This window comes from Colossoma macropomum, unplaced genomic scaffold (assembly GCF_904425465.1).
Source record: "Colossoma macropomum unplaced genomic scaffold, Colossoma_macropomum, whole genome shotgun sequence".
Taxonomy (NCBI): Eukaryota; Metazoa; Chordata; class Actinopteri; order Characiformes; family Serrasalmidae; genus Colossoma; species Colossoma macropomum.
In genome coordinates this window covers 9462223-9489387 of record NW_023494792.1, presented here as the reverse complement: position 1 = coordinate 9489387, position 27165 = coordinate 9462223, and the positions used below count along the sequence as shown (strand labels likewise).

At 38.4% G+C, this 27165-nt stretch overlaps 2 protein-coding genes across 5 annotated transcripts; one reads left to right on the top strand and one right to left on the bottom strand.

Moving 5' to 3' along the window:
* The first annotated feature begins 225 nt into the window (after positions 1-225).
* LOC118811574 (cytosolic 5'-nucleotidase 1A) lies at positions 226-12508 on the top strand. Of its 4 annotated transcripts, none has more exons than XM_036575886.1 (7): positions 226-559; positions 759-849; positions 1572-1682; positions 2159-2291; positions 2394-2516; positions 2711-2874; positions 3010-3477. In XM_036575886.1, the coding sequence occupies exons 2-7, from the start codon at positions 811-813 to the stop codon at positions 3292-3294; spliced, it is 855 nt and encodes a 284-aa protein (XP_036431779.1). In that variant the 5' UTR covers positions 226-559; positions 759-810; the 3' UTR covers positions 3295-3477. The 4 variants fall into 4 exon arrangements, with proteins under 4 accessions (XP_036431779.1, XP_036431777.1, XP_036431778.1 ...); XM_036575884.1 differs by lacking the exon at positions 226-559 and adding an exon at positions 12225-12508 and having other exon boundaries at positions 594-849; positions 3010-3303; XM_036575885.1 differs by lacking the exon at positions 226-559 and adding an exon at positions 6103-6119 and having other exon boundaries at positions 594-849; positions 3010-3303.
* On the bottom strand, positions 3416-25176 carry LOC118811573 (ras association domain-containing protein 8). The gene is made up of 5 exons (XM_036575882.1): positions 24881-25176; positions 12536-12701; positions 9290-10254; positions 7428-7572; positions 3416-5556 (listed from the first exon to the last, which is right to left on the bottom strand). The coding sequence occupies exons 2-5, from the start codon at positions 12636-12638 to the stop codon at positions 5435-5437; spliced, it is 1335 nt and encodes a 444-aa protein (XP_036431775.1). The 5' UTR covers positions 12639-12701; positions 24881-25176; the 3' UTR covers positions 3416-5434.
* Positions 25177-27165: the final 1989 nt, after the last annotated feature.

Here is a 27165-nt window from a genome sequence, read left to right as displayed (position 1 = left end):
ACTTTGCCTCTGATATTTCACAAGACAGTATTAGATTAACTTTGATATGGGCTTATAAGGAGTTTTGTTGCCAGTCAATATGCAGTATGCGCTTTTATGCATCTGAGTCGGTCGCAGTGCGTGAACCTTCTTCCGTCAGGTGCTAACACTAGTTTAGCCGAGTCCACAGTCCGAGCCTCCATTAATATATATATATATATATATATATATATATATATATATATATATATATATACACTGTTTGTCTCTCTCTGGTCCCATACTGTCTTTGTACTATGTAATTTGTGATTTTGAGGACTAAAATTCATAAATAAAAAAAAGACATGTCACTGTGCATTTTTTTCTACAACGAACACGACCCACCCTAGAAACCCTACCTATCGCTAATAAGCCAGTGGATCTGCCTTAGAGGTCTGTTTGAGAAGGACCCCGAGTAATGAAAAGCACGATCACGCATCAGAACTGCTCTCTGCTCTGGTGCGCTATCCTGGTGCGGGTTGACCAGTTCAGCTGAAAAGGGCGGTTGAAGTTGCCGAGGCTGCAGTACCACTCCGGACCGGTAGGCGGCCCTACTGTCGCGCAGTGTGGGAAAACGTAGGGAGGAGAAGTCGCGGAAGGTTTTAAAAGGACAATGTTTATAAACACCTTGTAACTAACACTAAACTGACAGAAAATAAACATTACAAATCGGACTTTCTTTACCGTCACAAGGTTTTCGGTCGGAAACCTCAGACGAGCTTTTGCCTTTGTTTCTGCAGCTTTTGGACTTGGCTGAGCTTTTTACTGAGACCAGTCTCAGTCTCGGTGGACATGGATCCAAAAGTGAGGAACAGCGCGGAGACCAAGCAGGTGAAACTACACATCTTATTTGAGGGTCGATTTGTACTACAGCTTCTTTTAAAGGGGAATTCCACCGATTTTTCAAAATGTCTGTACTGAGATGTCACTGAGATGTAAACAAAGTCATTCAGAGTGGGCTGAAGTGAAATGATTAAATGCAGAGAAACTTGCTTTTCTGCCATTTTGTCACAGTGGTGGTGACAGAAACCTGGGGTCATGCTGTCTACAACGCAAACACAGCCATTTAATTATTATCCAAAACCACCAGTGAACCTACACGTGTATTCTAAGTTTTTGTATGTAATGTTGATGTTGGTAAAATAGTGGTCAATCTGAAAAAAAAAAAGGTTTTGTTTGGGGACCATTTTGTCTGTCCTACATGTACTTCTTCAATGGCATTTAAACGTTTAAGTTGAAAACAAAACTGGAGTAAAACAATGTCTCAGACATCAGGCAGCATAATTGTAATCATATAATGTAGTAACTTTCTGTGAGGTAGCTTTTAGAGCTATTGAAGTCTTCAGATGTCTGTTTTGTATCACCACCACTGTGAATAATTCTGACTCAGTTTCTCTAGAATGGATCAGTTCACATCACACCACTCTGAATGACTTTGTTTACAACCATGTAATAACGCACACATTTTGAAAAATCAGTGGAATTCCCCTTTACTTGTGCCCACCTGCTGGTGTATGAAAGTGCAGCAGCCTGTTGTGTCTTTATTTCTGCAGAGTGGCTCTGCATTAGTGACTGCGGTGTCCTGCCATGACATTTTTGACCTGAGTGCCCACCAAACAGATTACAACCCACTACCAAAAGGTGCAGCCTTCTCCTTCATCAGTGTAGGTATCTTGAAAATTAATAAGCGTGATATACCATACAGAAAAGTGGCATGTGGAATATAAGTGTCTGAAAAATGTATATTCATAAGTAAGCACGTGACAATGTGAATAGTGTGTGATCACACATGATATAAGGTGAATAATGTGATCACATTTGACAAAGTCAGTGTGACAATGTGAATAGTATGAGATCACACATGACAATGTGATCAGCACGTGACAGTTTACATTGTTTGTGACAATCTGACGGTACATTGTGAAATTCCATGTATGAAAAGTTTACATTAATGAATCATAATGAGAGAAAAATCACAAAACAGAAAATGATGTTCATCAGATGTAAAAAGTCCTAAAAGGTGTTGGAAAAAAAGTAAAAAAAAAAAAAACACTGGAAATTGTCAAGTGAAAATTTTCTGTAACATGTTGACTTCCTTTGTTTTCTTTTTCTAATTTAAACTCTTCTCTCCATTGAATAGGCTGTGCAAGCAGTCAATCAAAGACTTGTGAAGCATAATGAAAACGAGACGTTGCAGTTTGAGGTGATCCTGCTTGGAAAGGACTGTGAAGAGCAAATTAAATCAAAGATATTTGACAGTGCAAAACATTATGGTAGGTTAGATGACTAAGTTATATGACTGAAAACTGCTGTTAAGGTTTCCTCGGCTACCGAATTAAGATCCACCTTAACGTATATGATCCTTCTTTAACCAGGTTTAAAGATTGGCAAATTTTACTTTTGCTCCAGAGGGGAATTTGTAAGGACACTGCAAGCAAACAGTGTAAAGTTGTTTCTGTCAACAGACAGAGATGATGTTTATGGTGCCCTACAAGCAGGTACTTTGCCAAAAATACACCCAACATGTAGAAAATCTTTCCAGACGGCATCGCATTGTGTCTTAATAGGTTCCTTATTTTATTCAGAAACCAAATAAACATCAGTAAGAGAAATAAAATACTCAGTTATGCTTTGGGTACTTAATGAAACTTACTGTCACACTTTTATTTTCACTTAATTTTGGCATCTGTAGGTGTTCCTGCTGCTTTGTTGTGCCAGCAGGCAGACCAGCAGGTCCAGGATCAGCTGAAGGTGCTCTTCTCAGGAGATCTCATTGGCCTTTCAGAAGACTTCATAGACTGTCTTAAAGATTTTGGGTTCAGTGCTGTCCAGATACAGAACTTTAAAGCAGCAAAGGTATACAGCTAATCATGAAACATGCACTTTCTAAATGCAGGATTTATGAATTCAAATAGTATATTAGAGATTCTGACATCTGCAATATATTGTCTTTGGCTTAATTAGTCTAAACTGTCCCATTGTGTCATCCAGGGTTGCATTCGAGAATTTGCAGCACTGATTGGTGAGATGAGGAAAAGGTTTGGGTGTGAAGACAGCCCTCTCCATACCATCCTCATCACAGTGTTGGGATCCAGAGACGTCTGTGCCACGGCCCTAAAGACCCTCCGAGGCTGGGGCCTGGATGTGGATGAAGCCTTCTGCCTGGCTGGAGCCCCTCGCAACCCCATCCTAACCACAATACAACCCCACATACTGTGGGATGATGGACTGCATAATATGAAGGGTGTGTCACCTCTCATGGGGATGAGCAGTTAAGACACTCAGGTGATGGATTTGCCTTTTCATTCAACCTTCTGGTGCTTTTTTAGGTTTGGTGTTACAGTGTGAATATCTGGTGTGAAAACAACTCTTGGAATCATGAAATATTACCTGTGGCTGGGTTAATTTGATTTTAATGTTGAAATACAGTGCAATAAAACAATAGATTTATAAACAATATATATCGTTTACATGTGAATGGCTTTACCAAGTCTTCAAAGATGCTTTAAAGTGAAAAACTTAAAGAAACATTGTAAAATTGACAGTATATTCATTGAACTATACAAAAATGCAGTAAATAACACAAGATGACAATGGCTGTGTCTGAAATCGCTCCCTATCTGATTTACTGGTTCTATTTTTTTTTCTGCACCATCTTGTTGGGGAATTCATAGTGGAAAAATGTAGCTCAGAACATTTACAGCATATAATGAAGTTTAAAGTTTGAAATACAGTATATAATTAAGTTTAACTTGACATTTTCATTGACATTTTCTTTTCAGATATAAATATATAAAACTTTACATTTTAAAGGTCAGCTTTAGCAGCATACCAATGTTTTTGCAAAGTGCTAATAGCTGGTGTGCAACTGGTTGCGAAGTTACCGAGAAACAATGCTAGAGCCTAAAATCCTCCTACTGTTCCACACACAGTCGTATGTAAAAGTTTGAGCACCCCTGGTCAAATCACATTTCATTGATTGTTCTAAGTGATAAGAAGTTACACATGCTCTACAAAGAATACACTTCTGCTCATTTTAATGCACAGTTACTGTTTATTTGCTGAATTTAACATATTGTAAAAATAAATAAATAAATAAATAAAAATAATGATACAATGTGGTCTGTGTGCAAGTTATGGCGTATTTAAAATGTATATTTTATTTATTTTCCATCATGTTTTATGATGTTCCCCGTAGAGGATGTGTTCACTTATCTTCGCAAAAATCAATAAAACATGTAAATTGACTGGGGTGTTCAAACTTCTGCATATGACTGTACTTGTTCCCCCTCCTTCAGTGTTTAGAGCAGTAATTTGGATATAGGGAATAATCAATGAGTGGGCAATTTCAAACACAGCCAAAGAGAATTGATACAAAAGAATAGATACACTTCAGTTACTGTCTACCACCATATAATTCACACATGAAAACGCTCCCTATGAATCTGAGCATGTTAATGCTTCGTGAGAGCTTTAAGGCACTAGTTGCACTAGTTATATACAGCTACACAGCTGTATATAGATTGATTATCTGGCAGAACCCAATGTGTGAATTTTCTCTAGCGTAATATAATACTGCAGTTTGCTAATACTTCGTTCATTATCAATGCAAAGCTTATTTTTATGCATAAGCATGGCAGTCTTGCTGCATTAAATGCATATTAGTAAGGGTTAAAAGGGTAAACATAATGCAAATTTTGCACATTATATAGTCAGAGAGTTATTGCTATATAACTGCAACCAAGCAGTTAGATATGGCTACCAAAAATATATACATATTAGCAGGCATCTTTGGCTCAATGTTGCGGGAAAAAATAATGTTTTACTCAATGAAAGCAATACCAACTGTGGCAACATCCTAACCCCAGCATAAACACTTGATGCCACAAGAAAATTTAGAAACGTGCATGTGACACATGAACCATGTGTACAGATCTCTTTGTGGTTGAACTAACAATATAACAACTTTACAAAAATGTATTCACATTTCATCCCATATCTGTTATCCTTCTAAAACACTTGCAATGCCTATTTCCCCATAGTCGACGTAACTTCTTGCACATGAAAATAAGCATATTCAGCTTGTTTATGTGCCTGACAGAAAGGATCTGCAAACAATGTTGCAGACAGAGCAGACAGTTCTTGTGTTGAGGTATATTTACAGTTTACCACAGATAGAAAATATATCACCACAGTCTTAATATGTCTGTGTTGTTCGATCTGTTGCCCAGCACTAGTAACTACAAGCCTTAACCAACTATTCACTTCCAGTGAGTGCCTTTCAAAATACTGATGGTGCAAAGACAGTAAAACTGTTAAAACACTGTGCTCTGTTCTTAAAAAAAAAAAAAAAGTGGGAAGGTGTGACATGTGGACCTGTTCTGGAGTTCCTTTGGATTTGTGAAGGTGGTGCTCCTCAGACGTAGATGCCCTCGGGGTTCAGAGCGGAGGTGATAGGGCTGTGCAGCACACGCAGGTTAACTCCCACCATGTGAGACGGGCTTGGCCGCTTTAGAGAACCAGTCAGGGCTACAAAATCTGAATAGAAGTTACACTAGTCAATTTCAGTTGTAATTTCTGCTACGGAATCTCCACAGCATTCATCTCAAATTAAAATGAGCCTAAATAGTGCTGATGTATGCATGAGTAAGCAGGATGAGTACATACAAAAGCTTACAAATACCCAGTGATAAACTGTTCAGTTTCTGTTTATTCTGTGCCATACCACTCAAACCACTAGGTGCTAGTAATGAATCATGGAAACAATAGCAGAAGGGTGGCAATAACAATTCGGCTGACAGCTTTAAAACAAAATGTCACTGTTGATTACTATAAGATCCCAGACAGGATCATAAAATAATAAAAAGAATTTCTCAGCCGCTCTTTGACAAACTCCTGAGGTAGTCAGCGATATCCATAAAATTTATTTAAATTCAGATGTAATCAGCACAGCCAGCCAATTTGTTTGTAATTTTTAGGTACGGTGTCACATAACAAAATCAGCAGAACATGCAGTTCTTGTGCCTTGGCAATGTTCATTCATGTAGGTTCAGCTGCAATTTGATTGCGATTTGGTCTCTACAGTGTAAAAACATGGCTGGCAGCATGTGATAGAGAAGGCTATGGTTAGTGACTGTGGTCGGGACGTCTCCTGGCAGCTGTTGCCATGGTAACCTGCTCCGAGCGGAAGAGGGAGGAACACATGTAGCTTGGAGTGGTGGGTCTGAATGGCTCACAGCAGTGTCAGGTGGGTGGAGGCGGGGAGTGATTTAAACTCTACATTACTATGCCGACAGGAATGTCATTTTTTTCATTAACTGCTCATATGTACACTTCTTAGGCACTGTTAAAAATGCCACATTATGGTTGACTACCAGATTTTTAAGTATAGTTTGAATTCTTAATGACCTACAAAGGGTTTAAGGATATTAAAGAGGGATTTCCAGCAATTTATCAAAATTGTTGAGATGTAAATAAATTCATTCAGAGTGGTTTAATAAGAAATGGTGCATTGTAGAGAAACTTGCTCAGATTTCTTTACAGTGGTGGTGATAGGTACCAGGGATTAATATAAATACGGCCATTTTATTTACCATCTAAAATCAGTGAACCTACAAGAGTTTTCATATTTTGATTTATTTAATCATTTTTATCCTTATTTTTCTGGGGATTACTTTGCTTCAGAACATCCTACATGTACCATACTGTAAAAAGTGGCCCATCAGATCTACCTAAAAACCAAACTTTATGTGGTAACAAGTAAATTAACTAGTTTTATTCAACTTAAATAAATACCTTGAATGAACAATTCTTTCACTCAATGTAGTTTTTTTAAGCTGAATAAAACTAGTTCAATTGTTTGTTACCACACAAAGTAATTTTTTGAGTAAATCTGATGAGCCACTTTTTACAGTGCACTCTGCCACGAATTTATTTAAAAAAAAAAATTTTTTAGCCAAGACCTTTTTTCAAAAACTACCATAAAACAAAGACTCAGGCATCCTGCAGCATACTCATAACCTCTTCATGTCGTACCATTCTGCAAAGGAGATTTTAACAGCATTAAAACACTTCAGACATCTGGTTCCTATCACCACCACTGTGAACAACTCTGCTTTGGTAAGTTTCTCTACAATGCAGTATTTCATATCTGGTAAAACAACCCTAGCCATTTCATATTTTTATTATGTTTTGAGGTAATATGACCTGAAGCATGAATACAAAAAATTATTGGTCTTAGAGTCAAGTGAGTTTGCTTTTTGCTACAGTAGCTATTGCAAAAAATAGAGTAAATAAATAAATATCAGAACGTAAATGTTTGGTCGGAGCCTTCAATCTGACACTGTTTCCAAAAGTCTGAAAATAGCAGCAGGAACATGATTCTAACTGTGCAGGGACAAGAAGAGTACCTGTGTCCTGAGGCGTGGGGCTGGCCTCCGCATCACTAGGCTCCACAGGCAGCACGGTCACTTTAGTGCCAGTCTGCTGGATGAACTGCTGCAGGTTCACTTGCCTCAGCTCTTTCGTCAGCTGCTCCAGCTCATACTGACTCTCCTGAGGGGAAAACACGCATCTGCTATGTGATGCATTAATGGCTTTTTCTGCATTCAACTACAGTTTCCACGCTTATTTATTTAGTACAGTGCACTTATTTGAGTGACGTTTTACTGTTAAAACGTGTACTTATTTAGACATTCCTGTATTATAAGTAAGTGTGTCAGATATAAAAATGCAAATCTGTACCATTTTTAAACATGCAAAGATACACAAGATGCTTCTTTATAATCTTCTAATTATATTTTAACCTTATTTTATATTTTCAACCACAGCGCTGCAAAGGTACATTAAAAGCAGTGAGTCTCAATCCTGGACCTGAAGTACCGCCCTGCATAGTTTAGTACGGCCCCTACTCTAAAACATTCAGCTCAATTTGTTAACCCTTTAAGATCCAGACTTCTCTTCCTCACTCTCAGTTAATTTTACAGTTGTTTATGAACAATTACTATTAGTTGCTGGATAATAAGCCTTCAGAGCAATAACTGAATAAGATGACTTGAATTTCTGAGATTAATCGGTTAATTAGTAAGGGGTTAATTAGTTGATGAGTTGAATCAGGTGTGTTGGAACATCAAAAAAGCAAGATAAGTGTACCCCAGAGGCTGTTCAAAGCGTGCCACGTCTCATGCTTAAAAAGAAGCAAGATGTGCCTCTTAAGGAGTAAAGTCACTGTATATCAAACCACATGTGCAAACCACAATGTATTTGATTGACAAGTAGGTAAACACAAAACAGTGATTTGAGAGAATGAGTAAGACTGAGGCGAGTGATAAACGTTTTGAAACTGACTTAACTACTTATAAAAACAAACAAACAAACAAACAAAAAAAAACTACAAACTCTTTCATGTGTTCATCTTTGTGCCAAATACAGCTCTGAGTGTTTCACACCAGCCAAAACTATCTTTTCCTTCAGTGGTGACTAGAGAGAAAACATCCTTGATATGGATTGGTCAGCTATAATGATGCGTGGTGCTGTTTTGTGGAGCTTAGTTCAAAAATTGATGGTTGTACAATTTAAATGCACAGTTTAAAATCACGAAGCATGCTGCGCAAGCTGGAGGAATGCTTTTCAGTCACTGTGCTCACTGCTCCATAAACGCCAGTGAAAAGAAGTGTTCTTGAGAGACTTTCAAAAGGCGTTGTCTGAACACCCCCAACACTGCTTCAAAGTAATGGCACCAATCCAACGCTTTTTATAAGTATTGGGCACAAACGTCTAGATTGGATACAGGGATAAAACTAATCTGATCAGATTCTGTAAGAAACTGAAAAGTAAACAAATTGCATAGCACAACATGAAGTGGAAATAAAGCAGGTCACATGTCAAAAGTAGCTATGTGCAGTCTTCCATTAACAAAAAGAACAAGGAACAGCTGGCCAAGTATTTTACAAGAATTACAATTCATTTTTTTTTCCAATTGTCTAACTTCCACATTTTGCGCACATCGGCACTGTAAGTGATACTTTTTTTTATTTTGGTATAATGCTCTTTGTAATGGCAATGTATTTTTTTCTGTTCTTCCTTATGCAGAATGAGCATGGTATTTTTAGATGTCCATCTTAAGAGAAGTGCCTCAATTAAAAGTAGTTTCTAAAGTAAAGAAAAAGATCAGATCAGCATTAGGGATCAGGTGATACTCAAGGAACAGGAAAACAATGTGGTGTACATCCATCTCTAAGGTATGCCATATTTTCTCTGACATCATACCTACCTGTAGCCTCTTACTTGACTGGCCCAGCGATCTTTCCACTGCTCTACAGCTGCTCTCCAGCTGTGCCGTGTGCTGAGCCTGGGCTTTGAGTTCTGCCTTTACCCTTTGCAGCCTTGCCTTCACCTCCCCCTCGCTCGCCTGCTGTGTCGCCCGCATCTCCTTCTGGAGCCGCTGGGCCTCAAGACCGGCCTCCACGCCTTGTAGGCAGGCCAGCCGCTGATCTAACTCTGCCTCGCAGACATGCAGCCGGTTGCGCAGCTCCTGCAGTCGCTCCTCTAGCTGTCGCTCACTCTCCCGTTCAATCTGCAGCTCGCTCGCCCAGAACTCCTCCTCCTCTACCTCCACCTCGTTCTTACGCATCTGCTGCTCTAGACAAACTATCTCATCCATCACTGCAGCCCACGAGTCCTCGTCATTTGCTCCTCTCTTGTTGCTCCATGCCTGCAGCTCAGCCTCGTAAGCTTCCATCCTGTGGTCCAAAACAGCCAGAGTCTCCCTCTGTAGCCTGACCAGACGGCTCAGGTCCTCCAGACGGTTCCCAGGTAACCGGGGAGACAGTGATGGGCCTTGGTGGCCACTGTTAACCAGAAGCACACGGCGTTTAACCTCGCTGTCCCCAAGCCGGCCACCACTCAGAATGTCTCTGAGCCCCCGTGGACCACCAGTAAAGGTGAGAGACTTGCGGCGCGGTTCGCGCCGACGGAGGAGCGAGCGTTCCCCTGGAGCTCGAAGCTTGGCCATTATGGGGAGGCTCTGACGGTGCAGGCCACGCTCGGGACCCCGGGGGACCAGCCCCTCAGACGGGGGGTGCTCCATAAGAGAGGGACCTGTTCGGTGTAGGATGAACTGAACATCACCAGCGTACTGACCCCAAGTGTTCAAGGAGGCCACTGGGCTTTCATGAGGAGCCAAGTGTCGCTCAGAATCCCTCCATTTCTCGATCAGCGTGTAGCGCCCAGTGCGGCCTAGAAGAGCAGTAACATTAAAAATCACATTTTCCAACACATTGCCTTTAGTTTCACCCTTTGAATTTGCAGTTATTGCTGGCAAATAGCTGTAATTGTATATTAAATATGAGTCACACATAGCTCACAGGAGTAAATAGAGAAATTGTTAGAAATTGTGATACCAAACTTTACATACATACATATACATATACACACACACACACACACATTTATATATATATATATATATATATACACATATATACACACACACATATATATATATATATATATATATATATATATATATATATATATATATATATATATATATATATACACACACACACACACACACACACACACACACACACACACACACACTATTTCCAAATAAGTATAAGGTTTAAATTATTTGCACATCCCTGAATTCTATTTTTATTAACATTTTGCACAGCATCCCAATTTTTTTGGAAACAGGGTTGTACATAACAAACAGCAATAATTATAGACTTCTATGTGTTGACCTGGTTACTTGCCAAAAGACAAAAAAGATGGTGGTTCTCAAAACTGAACAGATATTTAAAGCGGAATTCTAATGATTTTTCAACATCTCTGTATAATTCAACCTTTTAGATGTAAGCAAAGTCACTCAGAGTGGTTTTATCATGAAATGGCGCATTGTAGAGAACTGGGATAGTGATGGGAAGCAGGAGTTGTGATGTCTACAACATTTTATTTACTATCCAAAATAGCCAGAGAACTTGTATACGTCGACTTATATACGAGTTTTTATATTTGATGTCAATAATGGTAAAAAAAAATAGTGGTAAACCTAAACGTTTTTTTTTCATATTTAAACAATCAAGTCCTCAAGTGCGGAGTAGCGATGAATCTGACATGTTGATTGGGCAGGGGGAGGTCCTGGAACTCACGCAGTGTGAGGTTTCCCCCTAACATTGGATCTTACAACTAACAAGTGTGTGAACAGGGTTTTTAAACATCAAATGTTCTCGTGTATGTGTTTTTCCCAACACTAAACAAACAGCTTCTAATGCATGAGTAAATAAATCAAAGGTTACAAGCCTGAGTGTTTTGCTCTGTGTTACTAAGCTCTTATGAAGGATGAACAATTACAGCAGTGGTGGGGTCATTTGTGAGTGATAAACAGCATCTTGCGTCTTGTTTTTATCACTGTTTAGATCACCACACATACCCAAACAGCAGTTTGAAATTCAAATGAAAGTCATGGCACAAGGTGAGAGAGCACCCTACTTTTTAGGTTATTTTTGTTCTTATTCTGGCACTCTGCATGTACCTCCCTGTTTTGAATGGATAAAAAAAATATATGTTTTAGGCCAAAAACTTATCTCAAAGTTGCATAAAATAATGTCTCGGGCATCAGGCAGTGCATGCATAATGATTTAATACAATACCTTCCTGTAATGTAGCTTTTAGAGCTTCAGACATCTGGTTCCTATCACCACCATGGTGAATAATTCTAACTCCATCAGTTTTTATAGAATGGCGGATTTTACATCAAACCACTCTCAAATGACTTTGTTTACAGCTTAACCATTCAATCATGCAAACATTTTTTTAAAATCTGTGGAATTCCTTTTTAAAAACAACCAATAAGCATTTAAACAGTGACAAAATGTCTTTATAATAATAATGTAAGGAAAGCAAGCACTAACAGTGAAGGAAGACCCTAGAGTTCTTGCTCCATCTCTTTTTTTTAGGGTTGGATGATGACTCAGAGTTTCCATCTCACCAGGCACTTTTCGAGCCTCAGTACTTTTCTCACTAAAGCGAAGGGGGGCCTACAGATTACACCCGCATCTGAGTGCTGCTAGAAATAGGCTCAAACAATGACGTCAATAAGACGGGTTTCAATCAGAAGCAAATTGTTCTGGGTCTCTCTGGTTATGCAATCAGTCTGAACACGGTTCTTTCTCAATGCCTTCCTTCTCTCCCTCTCTGTGTAGGTACTGCTTTTGAGAGCTTCACTGAAAACCTACTTGAAATGTATTTGGTGACTCTGGACAGCTTTGAGAGTTGGACTGCAAGCAGACACAAATTTTCACTCTGCTTTTCAATAAATAATGGAACCGTTTGTTTGATCAGCCAGACGCCAGACAGTTTAAGCATTAGCTGGTACTCAGACACTACAGCATCTGCATTAGCAATTCACCCAGATCTGGTTACCAGTGAAGTCCCACGATCCAACAGCTTTATACAGTCTGCTAAAACACAGAGCACAGCAGGAGCACTTCTTTTCCTGTGCCATATTGCCTACCTATAGCCTGAGCCAGTGCGATGACCACTTCCTGACAGGTGGTGGCCTCTGTGACGCCGCAGACCACGCGCTGGACTCCATCCACCCACACCTTCAGTTCCATCCTGGCTTTAGCTTTGCTCCCTCATTCCTCCAGGCTGCAGCTGTAGGCCTCCTCACGGCCAATCTGAAGGAGGACAGAGACAGGTCAGGTCCGGCTAAGAAAGACTTCTGTTCATACACTCAGACACACACTAAAAACTGCTTGCATTAAACGTCACAGATAGTTTTTCAGAGGTATAAGAGTAATATAACATAACACAGTATTACATAGTATGCTAACAGTATTGTGTGGCATGGTAACACATGCCTTTATATAGATGTCATAAATTTATTCCAATATAATATAGCATTACATGGCACAAAAACCATGCACTCTTAAAAATAAAGCTGCCAAAAAGGTTTTTTTGAGCAGTGCCATAAAAGAACCACGTTTGGTTGGTTCCATAAAGAACCTTTCAAAGGATGATTCCTTTAAAGGAATGGTCTGGTGAATAATCGTAAGCTTCATTCATTCGTCACACAGACTTGTTTATGCTCACAGTATGACTTACTGCGAGCAATAAATATGAACAAATCTTCACTGTGCAGCTGAACTCCGCAGACAGACACTTTTTTCGGTACAACAGGTGGTGCTGAATTCCGACCCTTCTTCTCTTCTTTTTATAAATAACTGTTAATCTTGAATTCTCAAATTGACTATGTACGTTTCTAAATAGAAACAACAGAAATCACAAATGAGATCTAGCATCCACATGTCTCAGTGACGTGTGAACATGAAGGGGAGGCAGGATTTGGCAAAACACTGGTTGTCTTAAATAGGTGCCTGCTGTTCACTGTTAGCTCACACTCACAGTAAATCATATGGTGTCTTAAACCACATAGACAAGTCATGGTGATCTAGATAACTTGTATGTGGTTTGAGTGGGTTTAAAGGTTTTGGGGACGTACTTGCAAAAACATCTGGGTGACTGTTAACTTTTAGTGTTTGTTAGCTTCGTAGCTCCAGTGCTAAACTGAAGAAGAACTATTTGGACACCAAGCATGTTTTGGCTTACCAACCACACCTGCAGTAAGTTGGTAAAATTGGTAAAAGACCCATATTTAACCTTATCAAACCTAACACAGCATCAGCAAAAAATTCAGAGACTGCATCTAATGATGCTGGGCCATGCACATGTGCATACTGCCCATAGTAAAATGGATCAGTATATGAAAGCTTTTTATGTGCTACCATGTTTGCTATGATTATATAAAAGACGCACTTCGCTACCTTTGTTGTTGGATGTACTGCGATTGTTTCTGAGCAAGGATAAGCACACATTCACAACACGATTTGGATTGGTAAGCATGTATTACTGATTTGGTTAATCAGAGTAACGATAAAAGGCCACTGAAAATGTCAAATATATTCCTATTCACATGTTTACTTGATCTAATAAAAATCTGATTTTTGGCTTTGTTTGCTCACATTTCATACACATCAAATAACACTGAGACATTATGTTATGAAAAGAGAGGAGTAGGATAAACGGTAGAAATAACCCCGTTTTCACAATGATCTTGAATGGTTAAAGAACCGTACAATTTAAAAGTGCTATATCAATGAAAGGTTTTTCCTAGAACCATACATCCAAGCCTAAAAATGTTTAGGAACCTTTTAAGAGTAATCCATGGCAGTGTAACACAACATCTTTTCAAAGTTAAAAATATTTAATTCCAATAGTAATATCAACACAGCAGCCAATGAGCCAAGAACTGTAACATGTTTCTTATTTTAAATCAGCAATATAACTGGCTGGCTAGGTCTGCAGTACTTCCGCAGCAGATAACAATGCAAAAAAACCACAAAGAGTAAAAACATGGCAATATGCACCCTCGTCATGCTCTCTGTTTGTAAACTTCCATCTAGTCCAGGGCTGGTTGTGGTGCTGTTACAGGCAGTGCTGATTATGGCTTGTAAATATGTTGGGTTTTTTTCCTCCTTCAGTCTCTCAAACCACACTGCTCACTTCACTGTACCAAAAACACCTCCTCATGAAGCATAATGTAGGGAGATTAGTCATTTGGCTTAGGTTCAAGCTTCTCCATTCGCTGCTAAATCCACCATGGTGTCAAAGTGTTCTGATATTCAGTGAGTAATCAAAGAAGTACAAAGGAGATTATATCTATCCATGTTTCTGAGCTGCTTTGTTGCTAAAACAAAAGCCCATTAAATGTGAGAAAAAAAAGAGCAAAACTCCATCTGGCCACACACAATAGAAGTGTGATGTTGTGAGTCAGTGACTCTTCCAATCAGGAAAGCTCTGTAAAAGGAAACGGCTAGCGGGAGACCTCTGTGCACTTTCAGATGGACATGTTTCCTTCCCTAAAATATGCCCTCCTTCAGGTTTAAAAAACAAACGGAGGGATTTCTGGAAAGTCAACAAGCTTCTTTCTAGCCACCTTTACATAACACACTTCAGAACATACTGAGACAAAAGCCCGAATATGCAGTCTTAGCACAGTGCAGACTTTAGATATGAATCAGGGCTGGCTCTGTTTTGTGTTCGTGTTGGTGGGGAGGGGGAGAGGAGGATAGGTGAAAACAGTTGGCCACAGTGAGGACGTCCTGCAGGGAATAGTGGGACCAGCTGGACCGACACTCTTTGCCTCCCACTTCCATGAGCATTTTTAGAAGGACGACAGACTGCATGACGCGCGTGAGCCAGCTTTCTGATTTTGGGCATAAAAATGTAAAAGCATAAGGAAAAAGCAAGGCCGTTAAGTCTGCAAGAGACTTTCTGCCATAAGATTTTAAACAAAGAGTTATACACATCACTCAGAATATATATGCTCCCCCTGGACGTAGCCTATAGCTTACATTTAATGAGCCTGGCTCAGTCTGATGAGAACCATATGCCTGCAAAACTATTTTTGGATATCTTTACGAAATGCTTAATTGCAAAATACTGTTGCTGCAATGCAAGCAATAAGCAAATGATATATTACTAAAGACAACTTTCATTCAGGGCATGTGGAGGTTACCATGTTTTTAAGCACAATCCTTGAACAAAGAACAGTAAATGATGGCTGCGTTGAGCTCAAACCAGAAGCACAGTGCAACTGTAATATATCTTTTGCCAAGAGTAAAGTTTTTATTTTAAAAGTAAGTGTAAACCTTATGCACAAGTATCACAACCACCAACCTTTCCATTCCATTATCAGGTGCGAACAGACCAAAGAGTAATGTTCTGAAAAAGTAACGTTCTTTCTGACCCATTTCACTCTGATTGATGTCAATACAAACACATTCTTTTCATTCATTCATTATTTTGACAGAGCATGAAGCTTTAAATAGTTGGCTCCCTAAATGGGACAAGGACGATTTAGTGCCTGTGCAGTGCACTGTAATGGAAAAGTAGAACATTTAAAACATTTATGTCAGCCAAAGCCTACAGAACGCAGCCATACGCTCCACTCCGAGAAATATAATACTCGCTCTAATAACATCACACAGAGATCACAAGCCAAGGTTGAACATACAGCTGATCAGTTTTTTGGGACAAAAAAAAAATCCCTTAGAAGAAAAGCTGCAGGATTAACAAACAATAGAACTCTACTGCATTGCCACACCCACAGTCTGTGAAGTAATACTCACTATTCAAACTCTACAGCAAAAGCATATCACTGGTGTGGTCCCTCTTTCTACTTAGGCAACTCACTGAATTACTGTATTCTTTAAAGGGCCCATATCATGCCATGACGAAAGCTGAATTTTCCTCACTTTTTTTAATAAAGGGTTTGAAGTAATACATCAACACTTAAAGTTTTAAACTGTACTATTCACTACCCAGTCCATACTGTCCATATATGGAAACTATGCTGCAAACGCAGCCTGTTTTGAATTCACTGTTTCTGTGTTTGACTAGAGAAACAACGCAATTACATATATTCACTTATTCAGCCTACAGCACTGTCGCCCCACCCATTCACATTGAAGTTCTAAGGAATGTTTCAGCTCAGACTGCTTTTTGAATGAGGCACAATACAGGGCAGCCAATTAGAACAAAGCTAATATATCTTACGTCAGTCTTAAAAGGTACATTAACTAAACAGCCTGTTTAATTTTAAAGGATAAAGAGAGGTTGGACATTGGTCTTGTTAAAAATGAATCATGATCATTTTTGGTACATAAAACCACATACATTTTATAAAAGGACCTCAAAGGAAAAATTTAAATACAAGAAAAATGCAGGATATGCAGTGGAGAGCCGCTCTGTCTAAAAAAGCTTTTGTGACTAAAACAAAGAGCTTATTTGGAAGGGATGCATGATGATACCAGAATCATTTTGGTATCAGCAGATATTTAGATTTAACCAAGATTTCAAACTGATATTTGATGATTATTGAACTCCGAAAGAGAAGAATATATAGGTGACACTGGGTTACTGTGCTGAAATAATGTTACTGCACTCGTTACCCTACTGAAATAAATGTTATATTAATCTGTATTGTTATTCCAAACAAATGTAGTCACAATTTTAACATTTTAGAAAGGTTTATGTATTGGCATCTCCAGATAAGTACATGAATAACACTGGATATCCTCTTCGGCTCAATTCCCATATCAGGGCATCCCTACCTATTGGACATTCTACTAGAGGTATTTTATTTTGCTATTGCACCAAGAGTGATATAAAATACGAAAATTGTTAAAATACCAATTTAATTTAATTATTTTCACGGCACTGAAATTACTGTAATAATAACACACACAACAAAGCATTTCAACAGGAATGAATGGAAGCTACCCTCATTTCTCCATGTAGCACTGTAGTCCTTGCAGCATGTATTACTGCCAAAGAACCAAAGGCTGTTTTTTTTTTCTCTTTTGCTGATGATCATCAAGACTCTCTCTGATACTGAAAGCAGTCTCTTTTAGCCTCTCCACAGCCTTTAGAGTGATTTCAGCACAAGGACTTCTCTCTTCTAAAAGAAGTTATATGAATGGCTTTCAAGAAATAGATACTAGAGTAGTAACTGAACATAATCTTTAAAAATGTATCACATATGATATGTTTAATGGTACATTTGAAACATGCACTTACAGTCTTTTCGTCCCTCAGAACTAAGGTCCAATATTTCCTCTTTGCTTATCTGTCACAAGCCTCTACAAAAAGCTTTTAGGGACTTCTCCCTCCCACAGGCAGAAATCTCTTCCATGTTGTTCATTTCCAGTTTTGTGAATACCCATGTCAGAGCGAAGGCTGACATGAATGCCAATGCTACTGTCCAGTGCCATATGGTCTCTGTCTTGGGTGCTGTGGAATCGCTCCATGATTGCTCTTCTCTAAGTACCATAAACTTGGCACCATACAAGCAAATGGAAGACACAGCCAAGAAGAACCACTGTGTACATCAGACAATCAACCAAGAGGCTCTTCTGTGTCTCCATGCCAAAATATTAATCAAGATAAAAATATTAGAGTAGAGAGAGATAAGGCAATCAGAAAGTACTCTTTCTATTAGGTGTGTAACAATACACTGAACTTCATAATGATTCACAATACAAGGCTCCCAATATGATACTCTCATGATATTTTGAACAAAATCTGAACAATTGACTGTAAAACTTGTCCACGTTACTAGAGCTGGAAAACACCCTGTTGTCTAAAGTGGCTGCCTGCAGCATTCAGCTACACTGTGAAGTGTTGTTCATTTTTACAGTTCACAGTGAGTCATACTGTGACCTGAACCGTACAGACAAGTTGATCTTAATAAAGAGGTTGATGCAGTTTGAACGAGTTGAGAGAGGTTTCAGGGATGTATTTATAGAAAAGATTTGGGTGACTATAGTGGGTTAAAGAATGCTCTAATCTTTATCCTAGACTTCCCTGCAGCATGCTGCCAGTTGTTCAGAGTGTCATGCACTAAAAGGATTGTATGCCATTAGCATTGTGCTGATCCAAACCTCCGGCCCTTTAATATGACCTTCACTCACTGGAAACGGAAAAGCATCTCGAGGCTCGAGGTCCAGAACTAAGGTTAGGACAACCTTAAAAATCTCCTTCATCTCATGACTACTAATTCTCAACAGGGCCATAATAAACAGCTGTGTGTGTGTAATATAAACATTTCAACACAACCAGCCCAAGATTCATGACTGCAATATTGTTTTTTTTTTTTATTAATAAATTAAGTTAATAAATTACACATGCATCATTGTGTTTTGAGCTGAATTAGAACTGTAAAGATGATAGCAGTATACATGACATTAGATTATAAACTATCATCTGGTCAGATGCCAAAAATGGATATTTGTGGGTTTGGCTTAACACAGAGACCTTGTATTTCATTGTGTGATTTAAAAATATGCTTTCAAAACTCTTCCAGTGAGGGGCAAATCTAAAACATATGGACTAAAGTGGCTAGTGTTTGCTTACACCTGTTGCATGCTGGGCTGATGCCTGAATAAGTCCTAGAGAGATGAAGTCGATGTAGCATTTTGAATTGTATGAACCCGTGTCTGGTTCAGGATGAGGCACCACAGACCTAACAAAAGATTCCAAAGTTCATATTTGAATTTCATTGCCAGCTCTCAGGTGGTCATGAGGATAAAGGAGCTAATAATGGAATCAGGCCTCCACTGAGAAAGCCTGGTCTCTAAACCTTTTGAATTCAGTGCAAGCTTGAATGCTTTGTTTCTACTTTCAGGATTTTCTTTCCAGGAAGTCTCTCTGATGTAAGACAGCTCAATTAACGGGTGACTACACGTTTTGGTTCAACATCCTATGGCTAAATTAGGTAAAAAAAAAAAAAAACACACACATCTCCACTCTGGCCATGCTTGATTATATTACTGTGACTGTAAGAAGGAAAACACAACAACAACAATTTCTAATAACATCCAAACATTACGTGACTCTTCTCCACACACTCTTCTCTCCCTCATATATTCTACTCATTAAATGCTGGATTTTTTAAATAAAAGGCTAAATATATGTTCTTATCAAACAGAGTGATAAAGAAAGGCACAAAAACTGCACCCCTAAAGAAACCTACTGTATTTCGAATAAAGACAGAATTATGCATGCTCTCTTCAATGGAAATTCTATTAATTTTTCAACATTTCTGCATAAATAAATTGTGAGTGATTTAATGTGAGGTGGTTCAATGCAGACAAGCCTACCACTTAAGATTTCTTTACAGTGGTGGTGATGGGAACCAAGGGTCATAATGTCTATAACACAAATACAGCCATTTTATTCACTATCCAAAATGTACACAGCCTTCTAAATTTTTACATGGAATGCTGATAACTGAAAAGTTTAAAATTAGTAAAAATGATAAAAATAGGTTTTCTTTGGGTACTTTTTTGTCTTACGACCCACAGTGTATTTTTTAAGCCATAAATGTATCTAAAAATAAATTTTAGGCCAATACATTTAAAACTACTGTAAAACAATGTCTCAGGCATCATTCGTGACCAATTCGTATAATAACTTTTTGAGGCAGCCTTTAAAGGCATTAAACTCATCAGACGTCTGGTTCCTATCAGCACCACTGTAAACAACTGTGACTCAATAGGTTTTTCTAGAAAGGCTATTTTGTTGACATCATAATGACAGAATTAAAAACAAAAGAAAAATTAAATCAGTGGAAATCCCCTTTGAGCAAACTCAAGGTTAAAAGAGTTCTTCTCTGGCTGTCAGTAAGGTGAGAGAAAAAAGCACTGACAAGCTATAGAAGGTGACAAGGCCTGCTGCGCACAAACAGGCCTCAGGCAGCAGGAACTCAGAGCATTGGCAGAGATGGGACACTCGCTACAGTGTCTGCGGTGAACTACCTCTCAGACTGTGTCTAAAGCTTTATCTTCTGTGTATTGTCAAGGCTATTCTAAAGCTACGATGAGTTGCACATGAGGGGTGTAAAAATACATCGCTACATTGTGAGGAGTCAATCTGTAGGTGGGGATTCGACTGAATTGATTTTAAATGATTTAATCATATTCAATCACATGAAAAGGTACAAGCTCATTTCTGTCTGGAATAATATTCTCAAGCTACTTTGTATGTTACTACAACTTTATAATTGTCTTTTTGTTTTTATTTTTTATGTTACACTACCGTGTAAAGAGGTCCTCTAGTGGCATTTGTCTATTCAAGGTATTTTTTTTAAATATTTTGAAATCATTCCACAACAGTCTAATCTAGTATACTGTGGCTGTCCAATACAATAAACAACTATCTCCAAAATGGTAAGTTTAAAGGAGAAGGCACAATAGTCTTAACATTTAAAGTTTATTTCCAAGTGATTCTGAGGTCAGACACAATGTACACACAGTGTAAAGGACAGCTGCTGTTTTTTAAATGGTGCAGAAAAATAAAAATGAACATTTTCTGGGGGGCCTGGCAACGATACTCATGGTGAGATCTGAGATTTTATAATGCACTTAATCATTTAGAATCATATGAAGCTTACACCCATATTACATACACTTACTTAATGGCCTTAATGTTTCTCTCTCTGACATGAGCCATTGCCATACATACACATGATAAAGTGCTTCAACCTGCATTATAAAAAAGTAACACAAATATAACAAAATATTTGACAAAAACAAAGTGGCCACACACCACTGGTTACAGGAAAAGCACTTACACACATACATACACACACAGCGTTCCTTTCAGTGGGTCGCTCATTACCCCTGGTCCCCTCCAAATAATCGTACCTTTGTTCACAAAAGGACAAGAGGACAAAGGAACTACTGCGGCAAGCAAGGAGCTTTAATCACAACAGGAAAGGACCAAATTAAAAACAAATGACAGAAAATATCACCTCCATCTCCAGCAATGTTAATGTATCAGTATTATCAAAGTAACTAAGCCACTGTAGTGTGAGTATTGTGCTGCTGCTACTATTTCCAGCTGAACTTTAATTCAGCTTGTGCTTGCTGTAGCTGCCATGCTACATGTAATTACTAGCAATTTATGCACTCTGAAGTAATTGGTTGCAGGCCTCTCCTGAAATGGATCCACACACAAAAACAGCACATGCGTTCTCTAAAACCGAGAGGTTTCCCTCAACTGGAAAAAGGAGCACAAAACAGTGGATGACAATTTGCTTTTGAAAGAAAATCTGTGCCTTACAGACATAAAACTACTTTACATGGAGAAAAAGAGAAACCAAAACATGCGACTAAGCAGAACTCACTAAAGAGCGGCTCTGATGTTCCAGTCAGTCAGCCAATGTTGAGACTGTGCACAGACTTACAACCATGCAGAGGTTCAATCTTGAGATATGAGCCTTGATCTAGGACCATGGAAACTGATAACATTGAGGCTGCACATTCCACACCACTGTGCATGCTATGAGCCATGACTCAGATAAGCTTTCCCACTCTCCCCTCCACGATCTGAAGGCCAGCAAGCCCAGAACTTACGATCTTGCTCCTGATATGCTTTTATAGCTAGGAAAGAGAGGCAAGAAAGCTCTAAGTGATGCTTGAATGATTGCATTCAAGATTAAGCTTTATATATCAGCATATCGGGTTTAAGGTTGGCTACGTAGTGTATAGTTCTGAATAACGGTGGATAATGAAGCCTTGGTTCTGATACCCATGTTTTCAAAGGATTCCAAGGTTTTTAGACTCTTTTTTACTCCACCACAGATCGTTTGCAGCGTAGTCGTCACCTCATGGGGTAGAAAAGCACAAATTCACACCTTATTTACACACAAGGATTATTGTACTTAACTACACAGCAAAATCCCCAGTACTGAATTAAATTTCTCAGTGCTCATTTGTGCCCAAGTGGACTTAAACAAACTCATTAATTCAATACTGAGGATTCTGCTGTATTGCCAGATGTCGATTAAAAAAAATGACACGTTGGCAGTATTAGTTTGATTGGTTCAGGAATATCGGATAGAGAGTACGAGAGCAAGAGAAAAAGAATGTACAGCAGTGACCCTTCCATGTGTCTCACGCAAACGAGTGCAATGTCCCCAGCAAACCTTCAATCTGAGAGCAGAGAGGAAGGAAAACAGCTTGCCTCACACACCCCTGTAAAAACAATAACCTGGAGGGTCTTGGATTTCAGTGAGAGTTAGCAAAGTTAGAGACGTACAAGATATGTTCACTGTGAAAAACACTTTCTGAGCCCCCTAACCCCCAAAATGTGAGTTAAGGCCAAATTAAGAGAACAAATATACTCTTGGCTGGGATATTTATTTAGAGGACCATAATGTTACGATTTGGAGTACGTACATGCAAAAATATGCCTAGATAACTATGATAACTATGCATGGATTCTATTTGTGTAAAATCTGAATTCAGTCTATTGCTAAACACATTAGATTTTGTGCATCCTGGAACTTTAGACCACTAAGAGAAGAAAGGTTTTACAAAATGAACTAACAGTGGCTCTGGACCATGCAAAAGACATTTCAAACCAGAGTCTTCTCCACAGGCAAGGCCAGTGTACCTTCTGTGGTATTTAACTGCAGAGCTCTGCCTCGACTCTTGTAAACCTTTTTCAGAGTTTCTGGAGTCCCGTCTTGGCTGGGATGTTTTAATAAACTCAAGAATAGACAAGTTAGCAGGTCAGAACTGGCAGACTTGCTAACATCTGGATGGCACGTTTAGCTGGATATAATGCCGCCTTTGTTCTTTTGCCATGATTGTGAATGGCAGACTAGCTTTGAAGCACCAGCTTTCAGCAGGGAGAAAGTGCTATTGGACAAAGTATTAAGGTGGCTAGGTTTGACCATATGGTTAGTATTAATTTTCTCTGATATCTCTTTGAGTATATAAATTTATATACTCATAAAACTCTTCAAAACCCTCATGATTTTTTCAGTACACTTTAGAATACTCAAACAAATCTTTACAAACATCACATATTGGACTGGATATTGCAGTCAGGTATAGACTTGCAATAAACAAAACACAAAATAAACAGACATGTTGATTTACAGGACTATTTGTAACTTTTTTATGTATAGGTAGTTTAATTATGTCTTACATTTAATACATAATCAGGCTGAGTTCTGCTATTGGACTATTTTAATTATTAGTAGTGGCAGATTGAATATTCCATAGAATAAGGAATACTGAAAAGCAATAACATGGACACTCTAAGGTGGAGAACATGTTAAAGTGTGTATGCTGAGTAAATTAAAAAAGTTGTCACATCAGTAAGATTCAACAAACTTGATGTTTGAATACGAAACATACACTAATAAGGTCAATCCATCATCACACCACACTGAGGATCTAGCAGCAACGAAAAGCTAAAACGCTTTTAAAACTCGACATAAAACACACACAGTAGCTGAAACCTACATTCAAGTAAAAGTAAAAGTATTTTTCTGAACAATAACTTGAGCAGAAATACAGAACAGCTACAGCAGGAACTTCTTAGCACATCCAGCATCTATCAGCACAATTTGTTGGGCTATTTTTCTCTTTTTTGTTATTTATTTACTTATTGATTGATTGATTGGTTGGTGTAAAATAAAATGCTAAAGCCCAAAAGTCAGAATAAAGCAGTACAGATGGTGTCACCAACATAACAACATAAAATACAGACAAAAAGAAACTAGTAAACTGAACTGTAACTGAGTAAAAGTAGATTCCTTTCCTAACAAATGTATTATGAAAAGGATTATGAACTGAAACTGCTCAGGAATGTACAAATTCATCAGAGGTTTATTTGAGTACATGGAACTGAGAAAAAAGGGTAAATGTAGGTTAACTAGTACCTGCACTCCTCTGTAAACAGTGCGACAATCCACAATCACAGTGTTATTCGCTCCAAGTCTACATTCATCACTCAAATAGTGTACAATACTTCAAAAAATAACATTAGAGCAAATATAAAGCCCTGAAGAGCCACTGTCGATGGATTCGACATAAAAACTCAATCTAGATCCAAAGCTAACGCTCAGCTGTCTGTATACGTTTAAGTGCAATCCCACAACCACCCCGCATGTCTCTCCTTTTTTGTCTGTCTTTCCGAAAATTATGATTAGATATTTAATAAAATGGCTTAGGCTACTCGTGTAAAACCAGTGGAACACTTAATTAATTTTAGTGAACTGCGAGCAGCCTGTAACATGTATAGTTTGAAAGAGGCAAGTAAGCTTTAGCCAGACTGCTTATCACCCCGTACTGTTGTTTCAGTCCAGTCTAGTGAAGCGTGGAAAACGCAATAAGACTATTCCCGATTTTCTCCGTGTTTAAACTCATTTTTTCCACTACATACCTCTCTGTGGGCGACATCATTTCATGATTGCTTACTCAAACCCTTCGTGACTTGCCTGAAAGCTGTAAACAAGCTGCTCCTCTGCTCTTCAGCACGAACTGGCCGCTACCTCCTCTGAAGTTTCTTCAAGGGCCAGGCAGCGGAGCGCAATCTGTTCATTTTCCTGAGCGTAACACGCGCCCTGGATGGGGAAATCCGTTATAAAGCCTTTACAAGCCAACGGGAAGCTCTTCCTGCAGCAGCAGACTGAATGAAACGAGAGGACGAGTCAGCAGGGCTCTCTGCCCAACACTGGGAAAAAAGTTTTCAAGCTGTGCAGCAGCAGCCCGAGGAAAACACCCCCACAGTCCTGCAGCGGGGATGGACACAGCGCAAAGCATGCCGGATCTGCTTTTAAAGCTACACTCTGGTGTGTGTGACCCAGCCTCTGAAAAGCATCTTTAAAAGGTCCACACCGCCTAAAACCACATTTTCCTTCGTTTTTCATTTTTTTAAGAGGAGAGTTTGACGTATCGTGCAAAGATTGTTAAAGTTTACCAACATGTCCGTACAGTCCTTATATAGAAGCTGAACTGGTCTATTCAGCCTACAGCAGTTTAGCCCCGCCCACTCACACTGAAGTTATAAAGAGTGTTTTAGCTCCGACTGCTTTTTGAATGAGGCACAGTAGAGGGCCGGCCAATCAGAACAGAGATCATTTACATATATCAGTCTAGTACATCAGAACAGTAACAAAAACAGGCTGTTTAGTTCTAAGAGTTCAAAAGTTCAAAAGAGAGGTTGGAAAATTGTCTTCTGAAAATAAATCATGACTGATTTTGGCTACATAAAACCACACAAACGGTGGACTTCAGTTAGAAAAATATAAGATGTATGATGTGTGCCCTTTAAAAAGACTGGAACAGTCGTTTGTATGAATTTTTATTTCTCTGTATAACCAATATTAATCTCTCACGAGAACAGTAATGTAATGTAGGTGTGTAAATTCAGTTTGTACCATATCTGATAGACTGAAATCTGAGAACATATCAACGAGACAATGTTTGCACAACCTTTTTTCAGGAAAAAAGAAGAAAATATGCATTTTACATAAAGTAAAACAGAAACCTTGACAACTAAACATTATACAATATTTATCAGTATTTACTGTGTCCGGCCTTTATCTTTATTGCAGCTTCTATTATTTTGGGGAGACAAAATAATTTCATAATTTCATTTTTTTTTTTAAAGAAATCTGCAGGGATATTTCTCTACACCTCCAAAGTTCAGTCTTAGGAGCTGGTTGCATTTTCTGCTTCTCACAGTCCAAACGCATTTAATGATTGACAGCTACACATCCGTTCAGGCCTATAGTGTTGAGTTGTCTTCTCACAGTGGAAGGATGGACAGAAACTTATATATATATATATTAAGTTATACCCATTTATGTGCGTATATATATATATATATATATATATATATATATATATAAAGTTATACCCATTTATATGTGTATTTATACATATATATATATACACATATAAAATGATCATTCTAAGATTTGCGAGATGCAGAGTAAAGGCATCTATTCAACAACTAGATTCAATTTAAATGAATGCTTATACTGACACTGTGTGGCTCAGGCAGGAACTGCCCTGGATATTTATATTAAATTAAATAATATTTAATAATATGATATATTATTAAATAGTATATTATATTATTATTAAATAATATATTATATAATAATAATAAAATATATTATATTAAATAATAATAGTAATAATAACGGTACAACATTTTCCAGCGTTTAGATCTGCAGATATACAGTATGTATATGTTTTATGGTACATATGCATGAACAGAAGACGGACTGCACAATTAACAAAAATGAACAATAAAAACAAACAAAAATAAATAACAAAAATGTAGATGTTAAAATGTAGAAAATGTTAGAATTTTAAAAGTAAGAATGTTAAAATTACCAAATGTTTTAGTGTGTGTGTGTGTGTGGGTGGGTGGGGGGGGGGGTGCTTACAGAAAAAAAACTTTGTGGATGTATAAATTTGAAGCCTGTGCTTCAAGAAGACACATCTCCAAATAAAGTCCAGCAATGCGACAGAAGGACCAAAGTAAACTACTGGAGCCGAAACTGATTTTTTTTCCTTCCACTTGTTTAACACGAAGCAGCGAGACAGACTGCATGCCTTCCTCAGACTGACAGAGACACATCACTGACAGCACAATTGTTCTCGCAGCTGGAAATAGCCCGTCTACTAATTTTGAAAATATGTAAGCATCATCTGTCCAGATAATAAACACTGCAGGCGGATCCCTTCCAGCCCAGCACATTCGCTCATT

Bases quoted from the DNA above. Each gene is read 5' to 3' on its own strand.
- LOC118811574 (XM_036575884.1), top strand. From the start codon at position 811: ATGGATCCAAAAGTGAGGAACAGCGCGGAGACCAAGCAG. The intron at 2,517-2,710 runs GTACTTTGCCAA...TGGCATCTGTAG, and splicing joins TTATGGTGCCCTACAAGCAG to GTGTTCCTGCTGCTTTGTTG. The intron at 2,875-3,009 runs GTATACAGCTAA...TGTGTCATCCAG, and splicing joins AGAACTTTAAAGCAGCAAAG to GGTTGCATTCGAGAATTTGC.
- LOC118811573 (XM_036575882.1), bottom strand. From the start codon at position 12,638: ATGGAACTGAAGGTGTGGGTGGATGGAGTCCAGCGCGTGGTCTGCGGC. The intron at 10,255-12,535 runs GTAGGCAATATG...CTGCTCTTCTAG, and splicing joins CGCACTGGCTCAGGCTATAG to GCCGCACTGGGCGCTACACG. The intron at 5,557-7,427 runs GTACTCTTCTTG...ACTTCTATTCAG, and splicing joins CCCCACGCCTCAGGACACAG to ATTTTGTAGCCCTGACTGGT.